Genomic DNA, 24662 nt, shown 5'->3' with positions numbered 1-24662 from the left:
ACTGTCTCTCTCTCACTGTCTCTCTCTTTCGCTGTCTCTCTCACTGTCCCTCTCACTGTCTCTCTCACTGTCTCTCTCTCACTGTCTCTCTCTTTCGCTGTCTCTCTCACTGTCCCTCTCACTGTCTCTCTCTCTCTGTCTCTCTCTCTCACTGTCTCTCTCTCGCTGTCTCATTGTCTCTGTCTGTAGGAGTACCAGATAGTTAAGAAATCAGCTCGCTCCCTGAGCACCTTTCAAGTGGAGTCTCCATGGCGACTGGCCCAGCCGTCTATTATATCCAACATAGTCCTCATGAAAGGACAGGGAAAGGTGAGCGAGCACACACACACACACACACACACACACACACACACACACACACACACACTGCTCACCACACTAGATGTGGCACTGATCCCTTTATTTATCTGTTGTCCGTCACCATAGTCGGTAAACATCCTTCACCCCCCCAGATATATAGTCCCCCCCCCCCAGATATATAGTCCCCCCCCCCCAGATATATAGTCTCCCCCCCAGATATATAGTCCCCCCCAGATATATAGTCCCCCCCCAGATATATAGTCTCCCCCCCAGATATATAGTCCCCCGTCCCCCCAGATATATAGTCTCCCCCCCAGATATATAGTCTCCCCCCAGATATATAGCTCCCCCCAGATATATAGTCCCCCCCCAGATATATAGTCCCCCCCCAGATACATAGTCCCCCCCCAGATATATAGTCCCCCCCCAGATATATAGTCACCCCCCCAGATATATAGTCTCCCCCCCAGATATATAGTCTCCCCCCCAGATATATAGTCCCCCCCAGATATATAGCCCCCCCAGATATATAGTCCCCCCAGATATATAGCCCCCCCAGATATATAGTCCCCCCCAGATATATAGTCCCCCCCAGATAAATATCCCCCCCAGATATATAGTGCCCCCCCCAGATATATAGTTCCCCCCCCAGATATATAGTCCCCCCCCAGACAAACAGTCCTTCTCCCCCCCCAGACATACAGTCCTTCTCCCCCCAGACATACAGTCCTTCTCCCCCCCCCTCCCAGACAAACAGTCTCCTCCCCAGATATATAGTCCCCACCCAGACAAACAGTCCCCCCCCCAGACATACAGTCCTCCCCCAGACATACAGTCCACCCCCAAGATATATAGTCCCCACCCAGACATACAGTCCCCCCCCCCCCCCAGACATACAGTCCCCCCCCCCAGACATACAGTCCTTCATGATAAACATCATTGACAGACCAGTAAACAGAGAAGTGTGCTATTGGAATTGAGTTGTATAGTGTATAAAAGTCACATCCTATTCATCTTGGTATATTTTAGTCAGAAGCTTGATACAATTTCACAGTGCATGTGTGTTTGCATGTTGAAACACTCTACAGGGTCTACAGAAGCCAAGTCCTTTTCGCGTGTTCGTGTGTGGTTGGGCACATACCTGGTACGCTCATGTAATGAGTCTGGCTCTTAGTACTTCCTACAGTTTGGTTCTGAATGAAGTGTGTGGGTTTTTGGCCCTGGGGTTCAGACAGTATTGTTGGTAGTTGGTTGTGCTCAGTGGCTGTGAAACCTTTGTGTGTGTGTGTGTGTGTGTGTGTGTGTGTGTGTGTGTGTGTGTGTGTTAGGGACTGGGGTTCAGCATCGTCGGAGGTCAGGACTCTGCCCGAGGAAGGATGGGGATCTTTGTCAAGACTATCTTCCCCAACGGAGCAGCGGTCGCAGACGGACGACTGAAAGAGGGAGATGAGATTCTGGAGGTGAATGGAGACTCTCTCCAGGGCCTGACCCACCAGCAGGCCATCCAGACCTTCAAGGTAACAGTCTGGGTTAGGATTAAGGTTTAGGCAATCCAGACTTTCAAGGTAACAGTCTGGGTTAGGATTAGGATTAGGATTAAGGTTTAGGCCATCCAGACCTTCAAGATTACAGTCTGGGTTAGGATTAGGATTAGGATTAAGGTTTAGACCATCCAGACCTTCAAGGTAACAGTCTGGGTTAGGATTAGGATTACGGTTTAGGCCATCCAGACCTTCAAGGTAACAGTCTGGGTTAGGGTTAGGATTTGGATTAGGATTAAGGTTTAGGCCATCCAGACCTTCAAGGTAACATTCTGGGTTAGGATTAGGATTAAAGTTTAGGCCATCCAGACCTTCAAGGTAACAATCTGGGTTAGGATTAAGATTAGGATTAAGGTTTAGGCCATCCAGACCTTCAATGTAACAGTCTGGGTTAGGGTTAGGATTAGGATTAAGGTTCAGGCAATCCAGACCTTCATGGTAACAGTCTGGATTAGAATTAGGATTAAGGTTTAGGCCATACAGACCTTCAAGGTAACAGTCTGGGTTAGGATTAGGGTTAGGATTAGGATTAAGGTTTAGGCCATCCAGACCTTCAAGGTAACAGTCTGGGTTAGGGTTAGGATTAGGATTAGGATTAAGGTTTAGGCCATCCAGACCTTCAAGGTAACAGTCTGGGTTAGGATTAGGGTTAGGATTAAGGTTTAGGCCATCCAGACCTTCAAGGTAACAGTCTGGGTTAGGATTAGGATTACGGTTTAGACCATCCAGACCTTCAAGGTAACAGTCTGGGTTAGGATTAGGATTAGGATTAAGGTTTAGGCCATCCAGACCTTCAAGATTACAGTCTGGGTTAGGATTAGGATTAGGATTAAGGTTTAGACCATCCATACCTTCAAGGTAACAGTCTGGGTTAGGATTAGGATTACGGTTTAGGCCATCCAGACCTTCAAGGTAACAGTCTGGGTTAGGGTTAGGATTTGGATTAGGATTAAGGTTTAGGCCATCCAGACCTTCAAGGTAACATTCTGGGTTAGGATTAGGATTAAGGTTTAGGCCATCCAGACCTTCAAGGTAACAATCTGGGTTAGGATTAAGATTAGGATTAAGGTTTAGGCCATCCAGACCTTCAATGTAACAGTCTGGGTTAGGGTTAGGATTAGGATTAAGGTTTAGGCAATCCAGACCTTCATGGTAACAGTCTGGATTAGAATTAGGATTAAGGTTTAGGCCATACAGACCTTCAAGGTAACAGTCTGGGTTAGGATTAGGGTTAGGATTAGGATTAAGGTTTAGGCCATCCAGACCTTCAAGGTAACAGTCTGGGTTAGGGTTAGGATTAGGATTAGGATTAAGGTTTAGGCCATCCAGACCTTCAAGGTAACAGTCTGGGTTAGGATTAGGGTTAGGATTAAGGTTTAGGCCATCCAGACCTTCAAGGTAAAAGTCTGGGTTAGGATTAGGATTAGGATTAAGGTTTAGGCCATCCAGACCTTCAAGGTAACAGTCTGGGTTAGGATTAGGATTAAGGTTTAGGCCATCCAGACCTTCAATGTAACAGTCAAATCAAATCAAATTTTATTTGTCACATACACATGGTTAGCAGATGTTAATGCGAGTTTAGCGAAATGCTTGTGCTTCTAGTTCCGACAATGCAGTAATAACCAACGAGTAATCTAGCTAACAATTCCAAAACTACTACCTTATACACACAAGTGTAAAGGGATAAATAATATGTACATAAAGATATATGAATGAGTGATGGTACAGAGCGGCATAGGCAAGATGCAGTAGATGGTTTCGAGTACAGTATATACATATGAGATGAGTATGTAAACAAAGTGGCATAGTTTAAAGTGGCTAGTGATACATGTATTACATAAAGATGCAGTAGATGATATAGAGTACAGTATATACGTATACATATGAGATGAATAATGTAGGGTATGTAAACATTATATTAAGTAGCATTGTTTAAAGTGGCTAGTGATATATTTTACATCACTTCCCATTATTAAAGTGGCTGGAGTTGAGTCAGTGTGTTGGCAGCAGCCACTCAATGTTAGTGGTGGCTGTTTAACAGGCCTTGAGATAGAAGCTGTTTTTCAGTCTCTCGGTCCCAGCTTTGATGCACCTGTACTGACCTCGCCTTCTGGATGATAGCGGGGTGAACAGGCAGTGGCTCGGGTGGTTGTTGTCCTTGATGATCTTTATGGCCTTCCTGTGACATCGGGGGGTGTAGGTGTCCTGGAGGGCAGGTAGTTTGCCCCCGGTGATGCGTTGTGCAGACCTCACTACCCTCTGGAGAGCCTTACGGTTGTGGGCGGAGCAGTTTCCGTACCAGGCGGTGATACAGCCCGAAAGGATGCTCTCGATTGTGCATCTGTAGAAGTTTGTGAGTGCTTTTGTTGACAAGCCGAATTTCTTCAGCCTCCTGAGGTTGAAGAGGCGCTGCTGCGCCTTCTTCACGATGCTGTCTGTGTGGGTGGACCAATTCAGTTTGTCTGTGATGTGTACGCCGAGGAACTTAAAACTTACTACCCTCTCCACTACTGTTCCATCGATGTGGATAGGGGGGTGTTCCCTCTGCTGTTTCCTGAAGTCCACAATCATCTCCTTAGTTTTGTTGACGTTGAGTGTGAGGTTATTTTCCTGACACCACACTCCGAGGGCCCTCACCTCCTCCCTGTAAGCCGTCTTGTCGTTGTTGGTAATCAAGCCTACCACTGTTGTGTCGTCCGCAAACTTGATGATTGAGTTGGAGGCGTGCGTGGCCACGCAGTCGTGGGTGAACAGGGAGTACAGGAGAGGGCTCAGAACGCACCCTTGTGTGGCCCCAGTGTTGAGGATCAGCGGGGTGGAGATGTTGTTACCTACCCTCACCACCTGGGGGCGGCCCGTCAGGAGGTCCAGTACCCTGTTGCACAGGGCAGGGTCGAGACCCAGGGTCTCGAGCTTGATGACGAGTTTGGAGGGTACTATGGTGTTAAATGCTGAGCTGTAGTCGATGAACAGCATTCTCACATAGGTATTCCTCTTGTCCAGATGGGTTAGGGCAGTGTGCAGTGTGGTTGAGATTGCATCGTCTGTGGACCTATTTGGGCGGTAAGCAAATTGCAGTGGGTCTAGGGTGTCAGGTAGGGTGGAGGTGATATGGTCCTTGGCTAGTCTCTCAAAGCACTTCATGATGACGGAAGTGAGTGCTACGGGGCGGTAGTCGTTTAGCTCAGTTACCTTAGCTTTCTTGGGAACAGGAACAATGGTGGCCCTCTTGAAGCATGTGGGAACAGCAGACTGGGATAGGGATCGATTGAATATGTCCGTAAACACACCAGCCAGCTGGTCTGCGCATGCTCTGAGGACGCGGCTGGGGATGCCGTCTGGGCCTGCAGCCTTGCGAGGGTTAACACGTTTAAATGTTTTACTCACCTCGGCTGCAGTGAAGGAGAGTCCGCATGTTTTGGTTGCGGGCCGTGTCAGTGGCACTGTATTGTCCTCAAAGCGGGCAAAAAAGTGATTTAGTCTGCCTGGGAGCAAGACATCCTGGTCCGTGACTGGGCTGGATTTCTTCCTGTAGTCCGTGATTGACTGTAGACCCTGCCACATGCCTCTTGTGTCTGAGCCGTTGAATTGCGATTCTACTTTGTCTCTATACTGATGCTTAGCTTGTTTGATTGCCTTGTGGAGGGAATAGCTACACTGTTTTTATTCGGTCATGTTTCAGGTCACCTTGCCCTGATTAAAAGCAGTGGTTCGCGCTTTCAGTTTCATGCGAATGCTGCCATCAATCCACGGTTTCTGGTTTGGGAATGTTTTAATCGTTGCTATGGGAACGACATCTTCAACGCACGTTCTATGAACTCGCTCACCGAATCAGCGTATTCGTCAATGTTGTTGTCTGACGCAATACGAAACATATCCCAGTCCACGTGATGGAAGCAGTCTTGGAGCGTGGAATCAGATTGGTCGGACCAGCGTTGAACAGACCTCAGCGCGGGAGCTTCTTGTTTTAGTTTCTGTCTGTAGGCAGGGATCAACAAAATGGAGTCGTGGTCAGCTTTTCCGAAAGGAGTGCGGGGGAGGGCCTCATATGCATCGCGGAAGTTAGAATAGCAATGATCCAAGGTTTTACCAGCCCTGGTTGCGCAATCGATATGCTGATACAATTTAGGGAGTCTTGTTTTCAGATTAGCCTTGTTAAAATCCCCAGCTACAATGAATGCAGCCTCAGGATATATGGATTCCAGTTTGCAAAGAGTCAAATAAAGTTATTTCAGAGCCATCGATGTGTCTGCTTGGGGGGGAATATATACGGCTGTGATTATAATCGAAGAGAATTCCCTTGGTAGATAATGCGGTCGACATTTGATTGTGAGGAATTCTAAATCAGGTGAACAGAAGGACTTGAGTTCCTGTATGTTGTTGTGACCACACCATGTCACGTTAGCCATAAGGCATACGCCCCCACCCCTCTTCTTACCAGAAAGATGTTTGTTTCTGTCGGCGCGATGCGTGGAGAAACCAGCTGGCTGCACCGACTCCGATAGCGTCTCTCCAGTGAGCCATGTTTCCGTGAAGCAAAGAACGTTACAGTCCCTGATGTCCCTCTGGAATGCTACCCTTGCTCGGATTTCGTCAACCTTGTTGTCAAGAGACTGGACATTGGCGAGAAGAATGCTAGGGAGTGGTGTGCGATGTGCCCGTCTCCGGAGCCTGACCAGAAGACCGCTTCGTTTGCCTCTGGGTTAGGGTTAGGGTTAGGGTTAGGGTTAGAGGGTTAGGGTTAGGGTTAGGAATAGGGTTGACCTAAGTTTTTCAGAAATCCCTTTTGGAGGATAATCCTTAAATTAGAAGTAGTGAATGTAAGTGGCTTTTGACCAATCAATGCCTGAAATCAGTATGACACTCTGTTCTTGTTAATGTTGTTGTCGTTGTTGTTTTGGTCCTAATACTGTGTCTCTGTGTCTTGTCTCTTTGCCCTGTCTCTGTGTCATGTCTCTGTGTCCTGTGTCTCTGTCACTTTCTTTGTCCTGTCTCTGTGTCCTGTCTCTGTGTCCTGTCTCTGTGTCCTGTGTCTGGTCCTGTCTCTGGTCCTGTCTCTGGTCCTGTCTCTCTGTCCTGTGTCTGGTCCTGTCTCTGTGTCCTGTCTCTGTGTCCTGTCTCTGTGTCCTGTCTCTGTGTCCTGTCTCTGTGTCCTGTCTCCGGTCATGTCTCCGGTCCTGTCTCTGTGTCCTGTCTCCGGTCCTGTCTCTGTGTCCTGTCTTTGGTCCTGTCTCTGTGTCCTGTCTCTGTGTCCTGTCTCCGGTCCTGTCTCCGGTCCTGTCTCTGTGTTCTGTCTCCGGTCCTGTCTCTGTGTCCTGTCTTTGGCCCTGTCTCTGTGTCCTGTCTCTGTGTCATGTCTCTGGTCCTGTCTCTGTGTCATGTCTCTGGTCCTGTCTCTGTGTCCTGTCTTTGGTCCTGTCTCTGTGTCCTGTCTCTGGTCCTGTCTCTGTGTCTTGTCTCTGGTCCTCTGCAGCAGCTGAAAAAGGGTGTGGTGACTCTAACAGTACGGACACGTCTCCGAAGCCCCAGCCTGACGCCGTGCCCCACCCCCACCCTTCTCAGCCGCTCCTCCTCCCCGAACTCCAACGCCAGCGGGGGCAACCCCACCCCAGTACCCACCACCTTCAACGAACCCCCCGAAACCCGCAAGGGACCCCCAGGTCCTGGCCCCAAAGACCGCATCATCATGGAGGTTACACTCAACAAAGGTATCAGAGAAAGTAGGGTTGAACGGAGTGGGGTTTATTTCACTTTAGTTGTTTAGCTCAGTTCAGTCGGTGTGTTAGATTGGCTTTTGTTGATTTGAGTTGACATTAGTTTAGTAAGATATTAAATACTCCGTTAGATCTCTTCTTTACTGTTCTTACTGTCTAAACTATTCCAAGTGGCAATGGTAAAGAGTGGTGTCAGGAGATGCTATGGGCCTACAGTATAGTAGCCACACTCCAGAATCCTCTCACCAACTCACTGTCCTGCCAGGGTTCAAACCTGTCCTGCCAGAGTAATAACCTGTCCTACCAGGGTCAAAACCTGTTAGTCTTGGAACACAGCAGATAACATTTTATAAATAAGAGAGTGTCCTGCCAGGGTCCAAACCTGTCCTACCAGGGTTCAAACCTGGCCTGCAAACTACCAAGGTCCAAACCTGGCCTGCAAACTGCCAGGGTCCAAACCTGGCCTGCCAGGGTCCAAACCTGTCCTACCACGGTCCAAACCTGGCCTGCCAGGGTTCTAACCTGCCCTGCCAGGGTCCAAACCTGTCCTACCAGGGTCCAAACCTGGCCTGCCAGGGTCCAAACCTGTCCTGCCAGGGTACAAACTTGTCCTACCAGGGTCTACACATGACCTACCAGGGACTACACCTGTCCTACCAGGGTTCAAACCTGGCCTGCCAGGGTTCAAACCTGTCCTACCAGGGCCAAACTTGTCCTGCCAGGGTCCAAACCTGGCCTGCCAGGGTCCAAACCTGGCCTGCCAGGGTTCAAACCTGTCCTACCAGGACCAAACTTGTCCTGCCAGGGTCCAAACCTGTCCTACCAGGGCCCAAACCTGTCCTACCAGGGTCCACACCTGTCCTACCAGGGTCCAAACCTGGCCTGCCAGGGTCAAAACCTGTTAGTCTTAGAATACATCAGAGTCATTTTGGGGGAAATTAAGGATTGCTAAACACCTGGAGGTGTTATTGTCAGTTCAGCAATAAAGTAACCCCAGAAACCCCTCCACAGTTTTGGTAAACAAATAAGGGATGGGGCTGGAGAAATGTTACCACTCTCAAATTCATAGACAGAGCAACGAATACAAGGACTGACCATCCATGATATCACAATTGTAATTTTAATCATGTTTTGAGGCTATACAGTGTTTGTTTACAAACATGGAAGAAAAACAAGATTAGATTTTGTCCAAAAAAATGGATGTACCAATCGCAGATTTCCCCTTTAATGAGCGTGTCTCTCGTTGAGAGTGGTCTGCCTTTCACAGAGAGGTTCTCTGTGCTGTCGGGTTGTTTACTTCATCGTTGGCCTCCAGTTCATATGCCCTCTCCATGCTTTTGGCTATGACTTAAATAGGAGTTGATCCAGCCTCCATTTCATAGTGCCCTCTCCATGCTTTTGGCTATGACTTAAATAGGAGTTGATATAGCCTCCATTTCTTATGCCCTCTCCATGCTTTTGGCTATGACTTAAATAGGAGTTGATCCAGCCTCCATTTCATAGTGCCCTCTCCATGCTTTTGGCTATGACTTAAATAGGAGTTGATATAGCCTCCATTTCATATTCCCTCTCCATGCTTTTGGCTATGACTTAAATAGGAGTTGATCCAGCCTCCATTTCATATGCCCTCTCCATGCTTTTGGCTATGACTTAAATAGGAGTTGATCCAGGCTCCATTTCTTATGCCCTCTCCATGCTTTCGGCTATGACTTAAATAGGAGTTGATCCAGCCTCCATTTCTTATGCCCTCTCCATGCTTTCGGCTATGACTTAAATAGGAGTTGATCCAGCCTCCATTTCATCACCTGTAACTATGGAGGAAGAAGAGAAAGACTGATAGCTTAGAAGACGGGACATTTTAAGAATCGTTAGAAATGCATCTTGCTCATCCTCCCTGTGTCCTTGTTGTCTTTGTTTCCTGCGTGTGTGTGTGTGTGTGTGTGTTCCTCTGTCAGAGCCAGGGGTGGGTCTGGGTATAGGGACCTGCTGTCTAACTCTAGAGAACAGTCCTCCAGCCATCTACATCCACAGTCTGGCCCCCGGATCTGTCGCCAAGATGGATGGACGACTCAGGTATGTCACATCCCCATTAGTCTCTCCTCCCAACCTCACTCCCTTAGTCACAGATCTAGGATCATCTCATACGCTGTCTCTCCTCCCAACCTCATTCTCTTAGTCACAGATCTAGGATCATCTCATACGCTGTCTCTCCTCCCAACCTCACTATCTTAGTCACAGATCTTGGATCATCTCATACTCTTGTCTCTCCTCCCAACCTCACTCTCTTAGTCACTGATCTAGGATCAGCTCATACTCTTGTCTCTCCTCCCAACCTCACTCCCTTAGTCACAGATCTAGGATCATCTCATACTCTTGTCTCTCCTCCCAACCTCACTCCCTTAGTCACTGATCTAGGATCAGCTCATACTCTTGTCTCTCCTCCCAACCTCACTCCCTTAGTCACTGATCTAGGATCAGCTCATACTCTTGTCTCTCCTCCCAACCTCACTCCCTTAGTCACTGATCTAGGATCATCTCATACTCTTGTCTCTCCTCCCAACCTCACTCCCTTAGTCACTGATCTAGGATCATCTCATACTCTTGTCTCTCCTCACAACACATCCAACACCATTATCCCAGTAACCCTGGACCCATTCCAATTCGCATAACGACCCAACAGATCCACAGATGACACATTCTCCATTGCATTTCACACTGCCCTCTCCCACATGAAAAAGTGGGTAAATTACTGGGGTGGCAGGGGAAATAAATAAGATGGCAGGTAGTGGTTAGAGCGTTGGGCCAGTAACCGAAACGTTGCTGGTTTGAATACCCGACAAGCTGAAAAATCTTTCGATGTGCAATTTCACTTATGTTGGTACTTATGCTGATGCCTAGTCACCTTACCCTGTCTTCTTCTATATATCTATCTCAAATACCTCATACCCCTGCCTCATACCTCTGCACACAGCATCAATCCAGGACTAAGATCGAATCGCACTACACCGGCTCCGACGCTTGTCGGATGTGGCAGGGCTTGCAAACCATTACAGACTACAAAGGGAAGCATGGCCGAGAGCTGTGCAGTGACACAAGCCTACCAGACGAGCTAAATAACTTATATGCTCACTTCTAGGCAAGAAACACTGAAACATGCATGAGAGCATCAGCTGTTCCGGACGACTGTGTGATCATGCTCTCCGCAGTCCAACACAGGGGCCCCTCGGGTGTGTGCTCAGCCCCCTCCTGTATTCCCGGTTCACTCATGACAGCACGGCTAAGCATGACTCCAACACCATCATTAAGTTAGCTGATGACACAGTGGTAGGTCTGATCACCAACAACGATGAGACAGCCTATAGGGAGGAGGTCAGAGACCTGGCCGTGTGGTGCAAGGACAACAGCCTCTCCCTCAACGTGATCAAGACAAAGGAGATGATTGTGGACTACAGGAAAAGGAGGACCAAGCAAACCCCAATTCTCATCGACGGGGCTGTAGTGGAGCAGGTTGAGAGCTTCAAGTTCCTTGGCGTCCACATCACCAACAAACTAACATGGTCCAAGCACAGCAAGAGAGTCGTGAAGAGGGCATGACAAAACCTATTCCCTCTCAGGAGACTGAAAAGATTTGGCATGGGTCCTCAAAAGGTTTTATAGCTGCACCATCATGAGCATCCTGACTAATTGCATCACTGTCTAGTATGGCAACTGCTCGGCCTCCGACCGCGAGACACTACAGAGGGTAGTACGTATGGCCCAGCACATCTCCGGGGCCAAGCTTCCTGCCATCCAAGGCCTCTATACCAGGCGGTGCCAGAGAAAGGCCCTAAAAATTGTCAAATACTCCAGCCATCCTAGTCACAGACTGTTCTCTCTGCTACCGCACGGCAACCGGTACCGGAGCGCCAAGTCTAGGTCCAAGAGGCTTCTAAACAGCTTCTACCCCCAAGTCATAAGACTCCTGAACAGCTAATCAAATGGCTACCCAGACTATTTCTATTGCCCCCCCCCCCCCCCCCTCTTCTACACTGCTGCTACTCAGTGTTATTATCTATGCATAGTCACTTTAATAACTCTACCTACATGTACATATTACCTCAACACCGGTGCCCCCCGCACATTGACCCCCTGTATAAAGCCTCCACATTGACTCTGTACCGGTACCCCCTGTATATAGCCTCCACATTGACTCTATACTGGTACACCCTGTATATAGTCTCCACATTGACTCTGTATCGGTACCCCCTGTATATAGACTCCACATTGACTCTGTACCGGTACCCCCTGTATATAGCCTCCACATTGACTCTGTACCGATACCCCCTGTATATAGCCTCCACATTGACTCTGTACCGGTACCCCCTGTATATAGCCTCCACATTGACTCTGTACCAGAACCCCCTGTATATAGCCTCCACATTGACTCTGTACCGGTACCCCCTGTATATAGCCTCCACATTGACTCTGTTCCGGTACCCCCTGTATATAGCCTCCACATTGACTCTGTACCGGTACCCCCCCTGTATATAGCCTCCACATTGACTCTGTACCAGTACCCCCTGTATATAGCCTCCACATTGACTCTGTACCGGTACCCCCTGTATATAGCCTCCACATTGACTCTGTACCGGTACCCCCTGTATATAGCCTCCATATTGACTCTGTACTAGAACCCCCTGTATATAGCCTCCACATTGACTCTGTACCGGTACCCCCTGTATATAGTCTCCACATTGACTCTGTACCGGTACGCCATCTGCAGATGGCTAATGTTGCTGGTACACTGTCGTTGGCTGGTGTTGTTGGCACACTGCAGATGGCTAATGTTGCTGGTACACTGTCGATGGCTGGTGTTGCTGGTACACTGTTGATGGCTGGTGTTGCTGGCACACTGCTGATGGCTGGGGTTGCTGGTACACTGTCGATGGCTGGTGTTGCTGGCACACTGCAGATGGCTAATGTTGCTGGTACACTGTCGATGGCTGGTGTTGCTGGTACACTGTTGATGGCTGGTGTTGCTGGTACACTGTTGATGGCTGGTGTTGCTGGCACACTGCAGATGGCTAGTGTTGCTGGTACACTGTTGATGGCTGGTGTTGCTGGTACACTGTTAATGGCTGGTGTTGCTGGCACACTGCAGATGGCTAGTGTTGCTGGCACACTGCCGATGGCTGGTGTTGCTGGCACACTGCAGATGGCTAGTGTTGCTGGTACACTGTCGATGGCTGGTGTTGCTAGCACACTGCAGATGGCTAATGTTGCTGGTACACTGCCGACGGGTGGTGTTGCTGGCACACTGCAGATGGCTGGGGTTGCTGGTACACTGTCGATGGCTGGTGTTGCTGGCACACTGCAGATGGCTAATGTTGCTGGTACACTGTCGATGGCTGGTGTTGCTGGCACACTGCAGATGGCTAATGCTGCTGGCACAATGCAGATGGCTAATGTTGCTGGTACACCGTCAATGGCTGGTGTTGCTGGCACACTGCTATTGTTGCTGGTACACTGTTGGTGGCTGGTGTTGCACTCTGCAGATGGCTGGGGTTGCTGTTACACTGTAGATGACAAATATTGCTGGTGTGGCTAGTGTTGCTGGTACACTGCAGATGGCTGATGTTGCTGGTATGGTTGGTGTTGCTGGTACACTGCAGATGGCTAGAGTTGCTGATACACTGTAGATGGCTGGTGTTGCTGGCACACTGCAGATGGCTAATGTTGCTGGTACACTGTTGATGGCTGTTGTTGCTGGCACACTGCAGATGGCTGGGGTTACTGGTACACTGTCGATGGCTGGTGTTGCTGGCACACTGCAGATGGCTAATGTTGCTGGTACACTGCAGATGGCTGAGTTGCTCTCTCTCTCTCTCTCTCTCTCTTTCTTTTCTTCAGGCTTTGGCAATAAGGATTATTTACTGGACATAATACTAACAGATTGTGTGTGTGTGTGTGTGTGTGTGTCTGTGTGTGTGTCTGTGTGTGTGTGTGTGTGTGTGTGTGTCTGTGTGTGTCTGTGTGTGTGTGTGTGTGTGTCTCTAGTCGAGGGGACCAGGTCTTGGAGGTGGACTCTGTGAGTCTACGCCATGTGGCCCTGAGTGAGGCCTATGCTATTCTCAGTGAGTGTGGACCAGGACCAGTCAGCCTCATCATCAGCAGACACCCCAACCCCAAGGTACACACACACACACACACACACACATCCCCCAAGGTACACACACACACACACACACACACACACACACACACACACACACACACACACACACACACACACACACACACACACACACACACACACACACACACACACACACACACACACACATACACACACACACACACACACATCCCCCAAGGTACACACACACACACACATCCCCCAAGGTACACACACATACACACACACATCCCCCAAGGCACACACACATCCTCCCCAAGGTACACACACACACACACACACACACACATCCCCCCCAAGGTACACACACACACACACCCCAAGGTACACACGCACACCCCGAGGTACACACACACACACACCCCAAGGTACACACGCACACCCCGAGGTACACACACGCACACCCCAAGGTACACACACACACACACACACCCCAAGGTACACACACACACCCCAAGGTACACACACACACCAAGGTACACACACACACACACACACATCCCCCCCAAGGTACACACACACACACCCCGCAAGGTACACACACACACACACACACACACCCCAAGGTTACACACACACACACACACATCCCCCCCAAGGTACACACACACACACACACCCCAAGGTACACACACACACACCCCAAGGTACACACACACACACCCCAAGGTACACACACACACACCCCAAGGTACACACACACACCCCAAGGTACACACACACACCCCAAGGTACACACACACACACACACTCCAAGGTACACACACACACACACCCCAAGGTACACACACACACACCCCAAGGTACACACACACACACCTCAAGGTACACACACACACCCCAAGGTACACACACACACACCCCAAGGTACACACACACACACCCCAAGGTACACACACACACACCGCAAGGTACACACACGCACACCCCAAGGTACACACACACACGCACACCCCAAGGTACACACACACACACACACCCCAAGGTACACACACACACACCCCAAGGTACACACACACACACACACACCCCAAGGTACACACACACACCCCAAGGTACACACACACACCCCAAGGTACACACACACACCCCCCAAGGTACACACACACACACCCCAAGGTACACACACACACACCCCAAGGTACACACACACACCCCAAGGTACACACACACACCCCAAGGTACACACACACCCCAAGGTACACACACACACACCCCAAGGTACACACACACACCCCAAGGTACACACACACACCCCAAGGTACACACACACACACCCCAAGGTACACACACACACACCCCAAAGTAATTCAACTCCACCAATATGCAATGGCCTGCAATTCAACACCCCCTGCTGACCTGGTGCTAATTATCCCACTAAGTCAATCATTCCAACCCACCAAAACCTTCCTCCTAGTGTTGCCTACACCCAGTTAACCAACACTTTGGTGGGTGGGTGGGTGGGTGGGTGTGAGAGAGGGAGAGGGAGAGAGAGAGAGGGGAACAGTGAGGACCTTGCTGTGGGAGTGTGTGACCCACTTTGCTCAGTGCTAACAAGCCCACACACACACACACACCCGCTTCTACATATTTACTGCAAATACATAATGCACACAGTATGAAACTCAACGGTTGTCCCAGACCTAGTCTGAAGAACCTACAGTAGTCCAACACCTTCCCAACTGCCCCTGTCATCAGGAAGTGACCCACCAAGCTAAACCGCTGAATGACCAGCCATCCTGGTGATAAACCCTGGCCCATTTAAATCACAGAACACAAAACTAACGAAGACGGACAACACAGCTAGCTAGCTTCTATCCGTGGGTGAATACATTACTTCTCAGCTGCTCCTGAAGTTAGACAGAAGAATGTGCTGACTCGTCATAATGTAACCATAAGTGATCTCTGCTGTTAATGAAGCAGGGAGGTGCTAGAGGCTGTAGGTTCCTGGTTTCTACAGCCATATGCTACCACTTTAAATGTGACAGAGGGTGGAACCTTTATGTGTAACTGGGGGTTGGATGGGTCAGGTGGTTAGAAGGGTCAGGGAGTAACGTATTGGTGTAGATAAATCACTCAGAGAAAGAGGGAGAGACAGGCAGATGGAGAGACAGGCAGACAGAGGGAGAGACAGGGAGAGGGAGAGACAGGCAGAGGGAGAGACAGGCAGAGGGAGAGACAGGCAGAGGGAGAGACAGGCAGAGGGAGAGACAGGTAGAGGGAGAGACAGGTAGAGGGGGAGACAGGCAGAGGGAGAGACAGGCAGACAGAGGGAGAGACAGGGAGAGGGAGAGGATAGAGAGATAAAGATCGACATAGAGAGTGAGAAAGAGGGAAAGAGAGTGAGAAAGAGGGAGAGGATAGAGCGATAAAGATGGACATAGAGAGTGAGAAAGAGGGAGAGACAGGCAGAGGGAGAGGATAGAGAAATAAATATGGACATAGAGAGTGAGAAAGAGGGAAAGAGACAGGGATGGCAGAGAGAGAGGCAGAGATTCCTGTCCTGCTATCTGTACAGCTTTGTGTCAATGAACCGTTGGAACAGTCAGGCAACAGCTCATTGTCTTACCTGGGTTATATTTCTGAAGACTTTGAGCGCTTAACCAACACCGAACCACCGAGTCTGCGTTCTCTCTGTCCTTGGTTTAGACAACCAGGTACTTTGACCATAGCGTGTTACATGACCTGTACTGAACTTTACTCACAGAGAGACATATGTGTTTCGCTGTAGGCAGACAAAGGGTCCCTTTACCTTAAACACTCCACTGACAATAACCCACAGTACAAGCTGATACCCTCGTGAATCTCCCTTCCGGAAATCAGAGACCTGTCTTAGATCTGCTACTAGATTGTATTACATGTTTTCAGACTGGGGGTTGCGTCTCTGATCTCTGAACAAAGGTTTGACAGATTTCATTAGGCTGGCATCAACACCATGTTGTTTGACACTATTGGTTCATGTTGTCTAATCCATCAGACATGTGGAGACCTACCTTAAATCCCCAATGAACCCCCGTAGGATCTCTAAAAACTAGTCCACTGTCAGATGCTCCTTTATCCCATATACAGTATGGTAACGATTGGTAAGGGCAGATCTGATTCTAGGTCTGTGGTTAGTGGCAACTTCTACCTCGAGTCAAGAAACAGACACACAGTTGAACCAGACAGACATGAAGGGGCGTTGGGGGGGGGGCTAACAAGCTGCAACCTGATAGGTTGCTAGTAGATCAGCTGACGGGAGCCGAGCGAGAGCAGCATTTTTATGGTGAGCTGAAGAGGAAGTGGCCTCTGCTAAGAGAGAGAGGGGGAGAGAGAGGGGGAGAGAGAGTAAGAAAGAAAGACAGAGAGAGAGAGAGAGAGAGAGAGATTGAGAGGGGGAGAGAGAGAGAGTGAGAGAGAGACAGAGGGGGAGAGAGAGGGGGAGAGAGAGAGTAAGAAAGAAAGACAGAGAGAGAGAGAGAGAGAGAGATTGAGAGGGGGGAGAGAGACAGAGGGAGAGAGAGAGGGGAGAGAGAGAGAAAGAAAGACAGAGAGAGAGAGAGATTGAGAGGGGGAGAGAGAGAGAGTGAGAGAGAGACAGAGGGGGAGAAAGAGAGAGAGAGGGGAGACAGAGAGACAGAGGGGGAGAAAGAGAGAGAGAGAGGGGGGGAGAAAGAGAGATAGGGACAGAGGGGGAGAAAGAGAGAGAGGGAGGGGGGGCAGAGAGACAGAGGGGGAGAAAGAGAGAGATAGGGGGAGAGAGAGAATGAGAGAGAGACAGAGGGGGAGAAAGAGAGAGAGTGAGAGAGAGAGACAGAAGGGGGGAGAGGGAGAGAGAGGGAGAAAGAGAGTAACACAGTCATCAACAAGTCCAAGCTCTCTTCAAGCTGCAGCATCAACTCATCCAGCATGTTAGTGTTTGTCAGGCTGATCAGATGCTGTTAACTCCTCCAGCATGTTAGTGTTTGTCAGGCTGATCAGATGCTGTTGACTCCTCCAGCATGTTAGTGTTTGTCAGGCTGATCAGATGCTGTTGACTGCTCTAGCATGTTAGTGTTTGTCAGGCTGATCAGATGCTGTTAACTCCTCCAGCATGTTAGTGTTTGTCAGGCTGATCAGATGCTGTTAACTCCTCCAGCATGTTAGTGTTTGTCAGGCTGATCAGATGCTGTTAACTCCTCCAGCATGTTAGTTTGTCAGGCTGATCAGATGCTGTTAACTCCTCCAGCATGTTAGTGTTTGTCAGGCTGATCAGATGCTGTTAACTCCTCCAGCATGTTAGTGTTTGTCAGGCTGATCAGATGCTGTTAACTCCTCCAGCATGTTAGTGTTTGTCAGGCTGATCAGATGCTGTTAACTCCTCCAGCATGTTAGTGTTTGTCAGGCTGATCAGATGCTGTTAACTCCTCCAGCATGTTAGTGTTTGTCAGGCTGATCAGATGCTGTTAACTCCTCTAGCACTGGCCTGCCTGGGAAAGCAAAGGAAGACTCAAAAGCATTTTAGTGCTCCAATCAAATGAAGGCAAAACACAGGAATATGTCCCAAATGGCACCCTATTCCCTATGTAGTGCACTACTTTTGACACGGGCCCTTATCAAAAGTAGTGCACTATGTATGGAATATGGTGCAATTTGGGATTACAACCTGTATCGAAGAGCTCTCTAGCTACAGAGTCAGAACCCTGCAATTACTCCAGTATTGTGGTTTGTTTTTGTTAAATGTAACGGGTGTATTTCATTGAAAGATAAGAGTGATTATGGATGTCATTACTTTTTAAAAGGACTGTAGTTGGGTGCTGGGCGGTGAATACTGAGCAGGGTTTCTGTTAGCTACTAGAGCTAGTTAGTTATGCTCCTACCAAGCTACATCAAAAATTACATTTTCTATTTCTTAACATTACAAATTGAAGTGTTGTTCCGTTGTTAGAGTTTAGTTTCTCTTCTTAAACCTATCCATTTTGGGTTATCTATTTAAATGATTGAGCCTTTTATAATCCAGAACATTATATTGTGGTGATGCCAGCTGACATTCCTCTGTTAGTCCTCTTGTTGTTTCTGTCAACTTGTCTGTTCTGATCCAGAGCGCCTGGCCTGGGCTTGACTGGACTGGCCTTGGCTTGACTGGCCTTGACTGGACTGGCCTGGACTGGACTGGCCTGGACTGGCCTTGACTGGACTGGCCTTGACTGGACTGGCCGTGACTGGACTGGCCGTGACTGGCCTGGCCTTGACTGGACTGGCCTTGACTGGACTGGCCTTGACTGGACTGGCCTTGACTGGACTGGCCTTGACTGGCCTGGCCTTGGTTGGACTGGCCTTGACTGGACTGGCCTTGACTTGACTGGACTGGCCTTGACTGGACTGGCCTGGACTGGCCTGGACTGGCCTGGACTGGACTGGCCTTGACTGGCCTGGACTGGACTGGCCTGGACTGGCCTGGACTGGACTGGCCTGGACTGGACTGGCCTGGACTGGCCTGGACTGGGCTTGACTGGCCTGGCCTTGACTGGACTGGCCTTGACTGGACTGGCCTTGACTGGCCTTGACTGGACTGGCCTTGCCTGGACTGGCCTTGACTGGCCTGGCCTTGACTGAACTGGCCTTAACTGGACTGGCCTTGACTGGACTGGCCTTGACTGGCCTTGACTGGACTGGCCTTGACTGGACTGGCCTTGACTGGACTGGCCGTGACTGGACTGGTCGTGACTGGTCTGGCCGTGACTGGTCTGGCCGTGACTGGACTGGCTGTGACTGGACTGGCCGTGACTGGACTGGCCTTGACTGGACTGGCCTTGACTGGACTGGCCTTGACTGGACTGGACTGGACTGGCCTTGACTGGCCTGGCCTTGACTGGCCTGGCCTTGACTGGCCTGGCCTTGGTTGGACTGGCCTTGACTGGACTGGCCTTGACTTGACTTGACTGGACTGGCCTTGACTGGACTGGCCTGGACTGGACTGGCCTTGACTGGACTGGCCTTGACTGGACTGGCCTTGACTGGCCTGTCCGTGACTGGACTGGCCGTGACTGGACTGGCCTTGACTGGACTGGCCTTGACTGGACTGGCCTTGACTGGACTTGACTGGCCTGGCCTTGGTTGGACTGGACTTGACTGGACTGGCCTTGACTTGACTGGACTGGCCTTGACTGGACTGGCCTTGACTGGACTGGCCTTGACTGGCCTGGCCTTGACTGGACTGGCCTGGACTGGCCTTGACTGGACTGACCTTGACTGGCCTGGCCTTGACTGGCCTGGCCTTGACTGGCCTGGCCTTGGTTGGACTGGCCTTGACTGGACTGGCCTTGACTGGACTGGACTGGACTGGCCTGGACTGGACTGGCCTTGACTGGACTGGCCTTGACTGGACTGGCCTTGACTGGCCTTGACTGGCCTGGCCTTGGTTGGACTGGACTTGACTGGACTGGCCTTGACTTGACTGGACTGGCCTTGGTTGGACTGGCCTTGACTGGACTGGCCTTGACTGGACTGGCCTGGCCTTGACTGAACTGGCCTTAACTGGACTGGCCTTGACTGGACTGGCCTTGACTGGCCTTGACTGGACTGGCCTTGACTGGACTGGCCTTGACTGGACTGGCCGTGACTGGACTGGTCGTGACTGGTCTGGCCGTGACTGGTCTGGCCGTGACTGGACTGGCCGTGACTGGACTGGCCGTGACTGGACTGGCCTTGACTGGACTGGCCTTGACTGGACTGGCCTTGACTGGACTGGACTGGACTGGCCTTGACTGGCCTGGCCTTGACTGGCCTTGACTTGACTTGACTGGACTGGCCTTGACTGGACTGGCCTGGACTGGACTGGCCTTGACTGGACTGGCCTTGACTGGACTGGCCTTGACTGGCCTGTCCGTGACTGGACTGGCCGTGACTGGACTGGCCTTGACTGGACTGGCCTTGACTGGACTGGCCTTGACTGGACTTGACTGGCCTGGCCTTGGTTGGACTGGACTTGACTGGACTGGCCTTGACTTGACTGGACTGGCCTTGACTGGACTGGCCTTGACTGGACTGGCCTTGACTGGACTGGCCGTGACTGGACTGGCCGTGACTGGACTGGCCGTGACTGGACTGGCCTTGACTGGCCTGGCCTTGACTGGACTGGCCTGGACTGGCCTTGACTGGACTGACCTTGACTGGCCTGGCCTTGACTGGCCTGGCCTTGACTGGCCTGGCCTTGGTTGGACTGGCCTTAACTGGACTGGCCTTGACTGGACTGGACTGGCCTTGACTGGACTGGCCTTGACTGGACTGGCCTTGATTGGCCTGGCCGTGACTGGACTGGCCGTGACTGGACTGGCCGTGACTGGACTGGCCTTGACTGGACTGGCCTTGACTGGACTGGCCTTGACTGGACTGGACTGGACTTGACTGGCCTGGCCTTGGTTGGTCTGGCCTTGACTGGACTGGCCTTGACTTGCCTGGACTGGCCTTGACTGGACTGGCCTTGACTGGACTGGCCTTGACTGGACTGGCCGTGACTGGACTGGCCGTGACTGGACTGGCCTTGACTGGCCTGGCCTTGACTGGACTGGCCTTGACTGGCCTGGCCTTGACTGGACTGGCCTGGCCCTGACTGGACTGGCCCTGACTGGACTGGCCTTGACTGGACTGGCCTTGACTGGACTGGCCGTGACTGGACTGGCCGTGACTGGACTGGCCGTGACTGGACTGGCCTTGACTGGACTGGCCTTGACTGGACTGGCCTTGACTGGCCTGGCCTGGCCTTGACTGGACTGGCCTTGACTGGACTGGCCGTGACTGGACTGGCCGTGACTGGACTGGCCGTGACTGGACTGGCCTTGACTGGACTGGCCTTGACTGGCCTGGCCTTGACTGGACTGGCCTTGACTGGACTGGCCTGGCCTTGATTGGACTGGACTGGCCTGGCCTTGACTGGACTGGCCTTGACTGGCCTGGCCTTGACTGGACTGGCCTTGACTGGACTGGCCTTGACTGGACTGGCCTTGACTGGACTGGCCTGGTCTTGATTGGACTGGACTGGCCTGGCCTTGACTGGACTGGCCTTGACTGGCCTGGCCTTGACTGGACTGGCCTTGACTGGACTGGCCTGGCCTTGATTGGACTGAACTGGCGTGGCCTGGACTGGACTGGCCTTGACTGGACTGGCCTGGGCTTGACTTCATTGACATCTGGTGGTTACATTGTGCCAAACACCTGTTGCACAAGGTACACAGTGTGTCATAGGAGTAGTGCTGATCTAGGATCAGGTCTGTCTGGTCCATAATCAGGATCCTTGATCAGCACTAGTGTGAGACTAGGGTCCGGTGGTGAATGTGGTTCAATGAGTGTTTCCTGAACGTTCCTCTCTGTTTTGTTCCTCCAGGTTTCAGAGCAGGAGATGGATGATGTAATCACTAGGTCTTCACACAGAGACAGTCTGAGTAAGGACGGACACGCCTCTCAAACTCTAGGTCTGTCTCTCTCCCCCCCGCACCCTCTCTCTCTGTCTTTCTTCTCTCTCTCTCTCCTCTCTCTCCTCTCTCTCACCTCTCTCTCTCTGTCTTTCTTCTCTCTCTCACCTCTTTCTTTCTCTCTCTTTCTCTCTCTCTCTCTCTCCTCTCTCTCACCTCTCTCTCTCTGTCTTTCTTCTCTCTCTCACCTCTCTCTCTCTCTTTCTCGCTTTCTCTCTTTCTCTCTCTCTCTTCTCTTTCTCTCTGTCTTTCTTCTCTCTCTCACCTCTCTCTCTCTATCCCTCTCCTCTCTCACCTCTTTCTCTCTCTCTCTCTCTCCTCTCTCTCTCTCTCCCTCTCTCTCCCTCTCTCTGTCCTCTCTCTCTCTTTCTCTCTCTCTCCCTCTCTCTCTCTCTCACCTCTCTCTCTCTCTCTGTCTCTCTCTCTCTCTCTCTCTCTCTCTTTCTTCTCTTTATCTCCTCTCTCTCACGTCTGTCTCTCTCTCTCTCGATCGATGAAGAGAGTGTCAATAATTGTTTTAAGAGTCTCAGGGCTCTATATTCGGCTGGTGTTAAGGAGGCACAAGTCTTAAAACACACGTTAGTTTAGCATTTCGTCATGTTTTTATTTATTTATTTCCACCTTTATTTAACCAGGTAGGCCAGTTGAGAACACCTTTATTTAACCAGGTAGGCCAGTTGAGAACAAGTTCTCATTTACAACTGTGACCTGGCCAAGATAAAGACTGTCGCTCTGGAATTTTGTGCCGGTGAATCTTCTATTTAGAAACATAAAAGAAATTGGTTTCCCTCCCATTTCGTTTATTTTGACAAAAAAACAAAAACCAAGCATAGCTTACTCTCCCCTATAATAACAGCTGGTTTTGTAGCATCACATAGGTGTGTTATTTTATGCATTAGCCAATTAGCCTATCAATAAAGTTTTAAAGTCAAATCAAATTGTATTCATCACAATACAACTAGTGTGGACTTTACAGTGACATCATTGCTTAGGAACCTTACCCAACGATGCAGAGTTTGAAAATAATAATAACAAGTAAGATAGTAACTAGCACAAGAGGAATACAATTAAGTACAACATAATGAACACATTAAATGCCTGTGCCAGATCAGCGTGGAGCTATATACAGGAAGTACCAGATCAATGTAGAGCTATATACAGGAAGTACCAGATCAATGTGGAGCTATATACAGGAAGTACCAGATCAATGTGGAGCTATATACAGGAAGTACCAGATCAATGTGGAGCTATATACAGGAAGTACCAGATCAATGTGGAGCTATATACATGAAGTATCAGATCAATGTAAAGCTATATACAGGAAGTACCAGTACCAGATCAATGTGGAGCTATATACAGGAAGTACCAGATCAATGTAGAGCTATATATAGGGAGTACCAGTACCAGATCAATGTGGAGCTATATACAGGGAGTACCAGATCAATGTAGGCACCTGCGGCTTATTTATGTACAAAATACATATTTTTTAATAATTCAGTGGGTGCGGTTTATATTCAGGTGCGCTTAATAGTCCAGCAATTACGGTAGACATCAGGATATATAATAATAAGGTATTTGAGGTAGATATGTAGATGAAGGCAGGGTAAAGTGACTAGACATCAGGATAGATAATAATGAGGTATTTGAGGTAGATATGTACATGAAGGCAGGGTAAAGTGACTAGACATCAGGATAGATAATAATAAGAGTATTTGAGGTAGATATGTACATGAAGGCAGGGTAAAGTGACTAGACATCAGGATAGATAATAATGAGGTATTTGAGGTAGATATGTACATGAAGGCAGGGTAAAGTGACTAGGCATCAGGATAGATAATAATAAGAGTATTTGAGGTAGATATGTAGATGAAGGCAGGGTAAAGTGACTAGGCATCAGGATAGATAATAATGAGGTATTTGAGGTAGATATGTACATGAAGGCAGGGTAAAGTTACTCGGCATCAGGATAGATAATAATAAGAGTATTTGAGGTAGATATGTAGATGAAGGCAGGGTAAAGTGACTAGGCATCAGGATAGATAATAATGAGGTATTTGAGGTAGATATGTACATGAAGGCAGGGTAAAGTGACTCGGCATCAGGATAGATAATAATAAGAGTGTTTGAGGTAGATATGTACATGAAGGCAGGGTAAAGTGACTCGGCATCAGGATAGATAATAATAAGAGTATTTGAGGTAGATATGTAGATGAAGGCAGGGTAAAGTGACTAGACATCAGGATAGATAATAATTAGGTATTTGAGGTAGATATGTACATGAAGGCAGGGTAAAGTGACTAGACATCAGGATAGATAATAATGAGGTATTTGAGGTAGATATGTACATGAAGGCAGGGTAAAGTGACTAGGCATCAGGATAGATAATAATAATGTATTTGAGGTAGATATGTACATGAAGGCAGGGTAAAGTGACTAGGCATCAGGATAGATAATAATGAGGTATTTGAGGTAGATATGTACATGAAGGCAGGGTAAAGTGACT

General features: G+C 49.6%; 1 protein-coding gene across 7 annotated transcripts in view; it reads left to right on the top strand.

Annotated features, from left to right (window-relative positions):
* Positions 1-24662, top strand: part of LOC110536484 (PDZ domain-containing protein 2) — a 291837-nt gene that overhangs the window by 221008 nt on the left and 46167 nt on the right. For 5 of the 7 annotated variants that reach the window (XR_016484730.1, XM_036936523.2, XM_036936524.2 and 2 more), the window contains 6 exons: positions 190-309; positions 1629-1817; positions 7315-7549; positions 9511-9628; positions 13592-13724; positions 22072-22159. Coding sequence is in view for 6 of the 7 variants with exons in the window: in XM_036936523.2 (XP_036792418.2) it covers positions 190-309; positions 1629-1817; positions 7315-7549; positions 9511-9628; positions 13592-13724; positions 22072-22159 (883 nt within the window). In the remaining variant the exon portion in view is untranslated. The remainder of the gene's footprint in view (positions 1-189; positions 310-1628; positions 1818-7314; positions 7550-9510; positions 9629-13591; positions 13725-22071; positions 22160-24662) is intronic. The other 2 variants (XM_090191265.1, XM_090191266.1) reach the window with 1 other exon arrangement.

This window comes from Oncorhynchus mykiss, chromosome 11, assembly GCF_057628025.1.
Source record: "Oncorhynchus mykiss isolate SJ-2025 chromosome 11, ASM5762802v1, whole genome shotgun sequence".
Classification (NCBI taxonomy): Eukaryota; Metazoa; Chordata; class Actinopteri; order Salmoniformes; family Salmonidae; genus Oncorhynchus; species Oncorhynchus mykiss.
The sequence above is the reverse complement of the archived record's forward strand: the minus strand, read 5'-3'. Positions and strand labels throughout refer to the sequence as shown.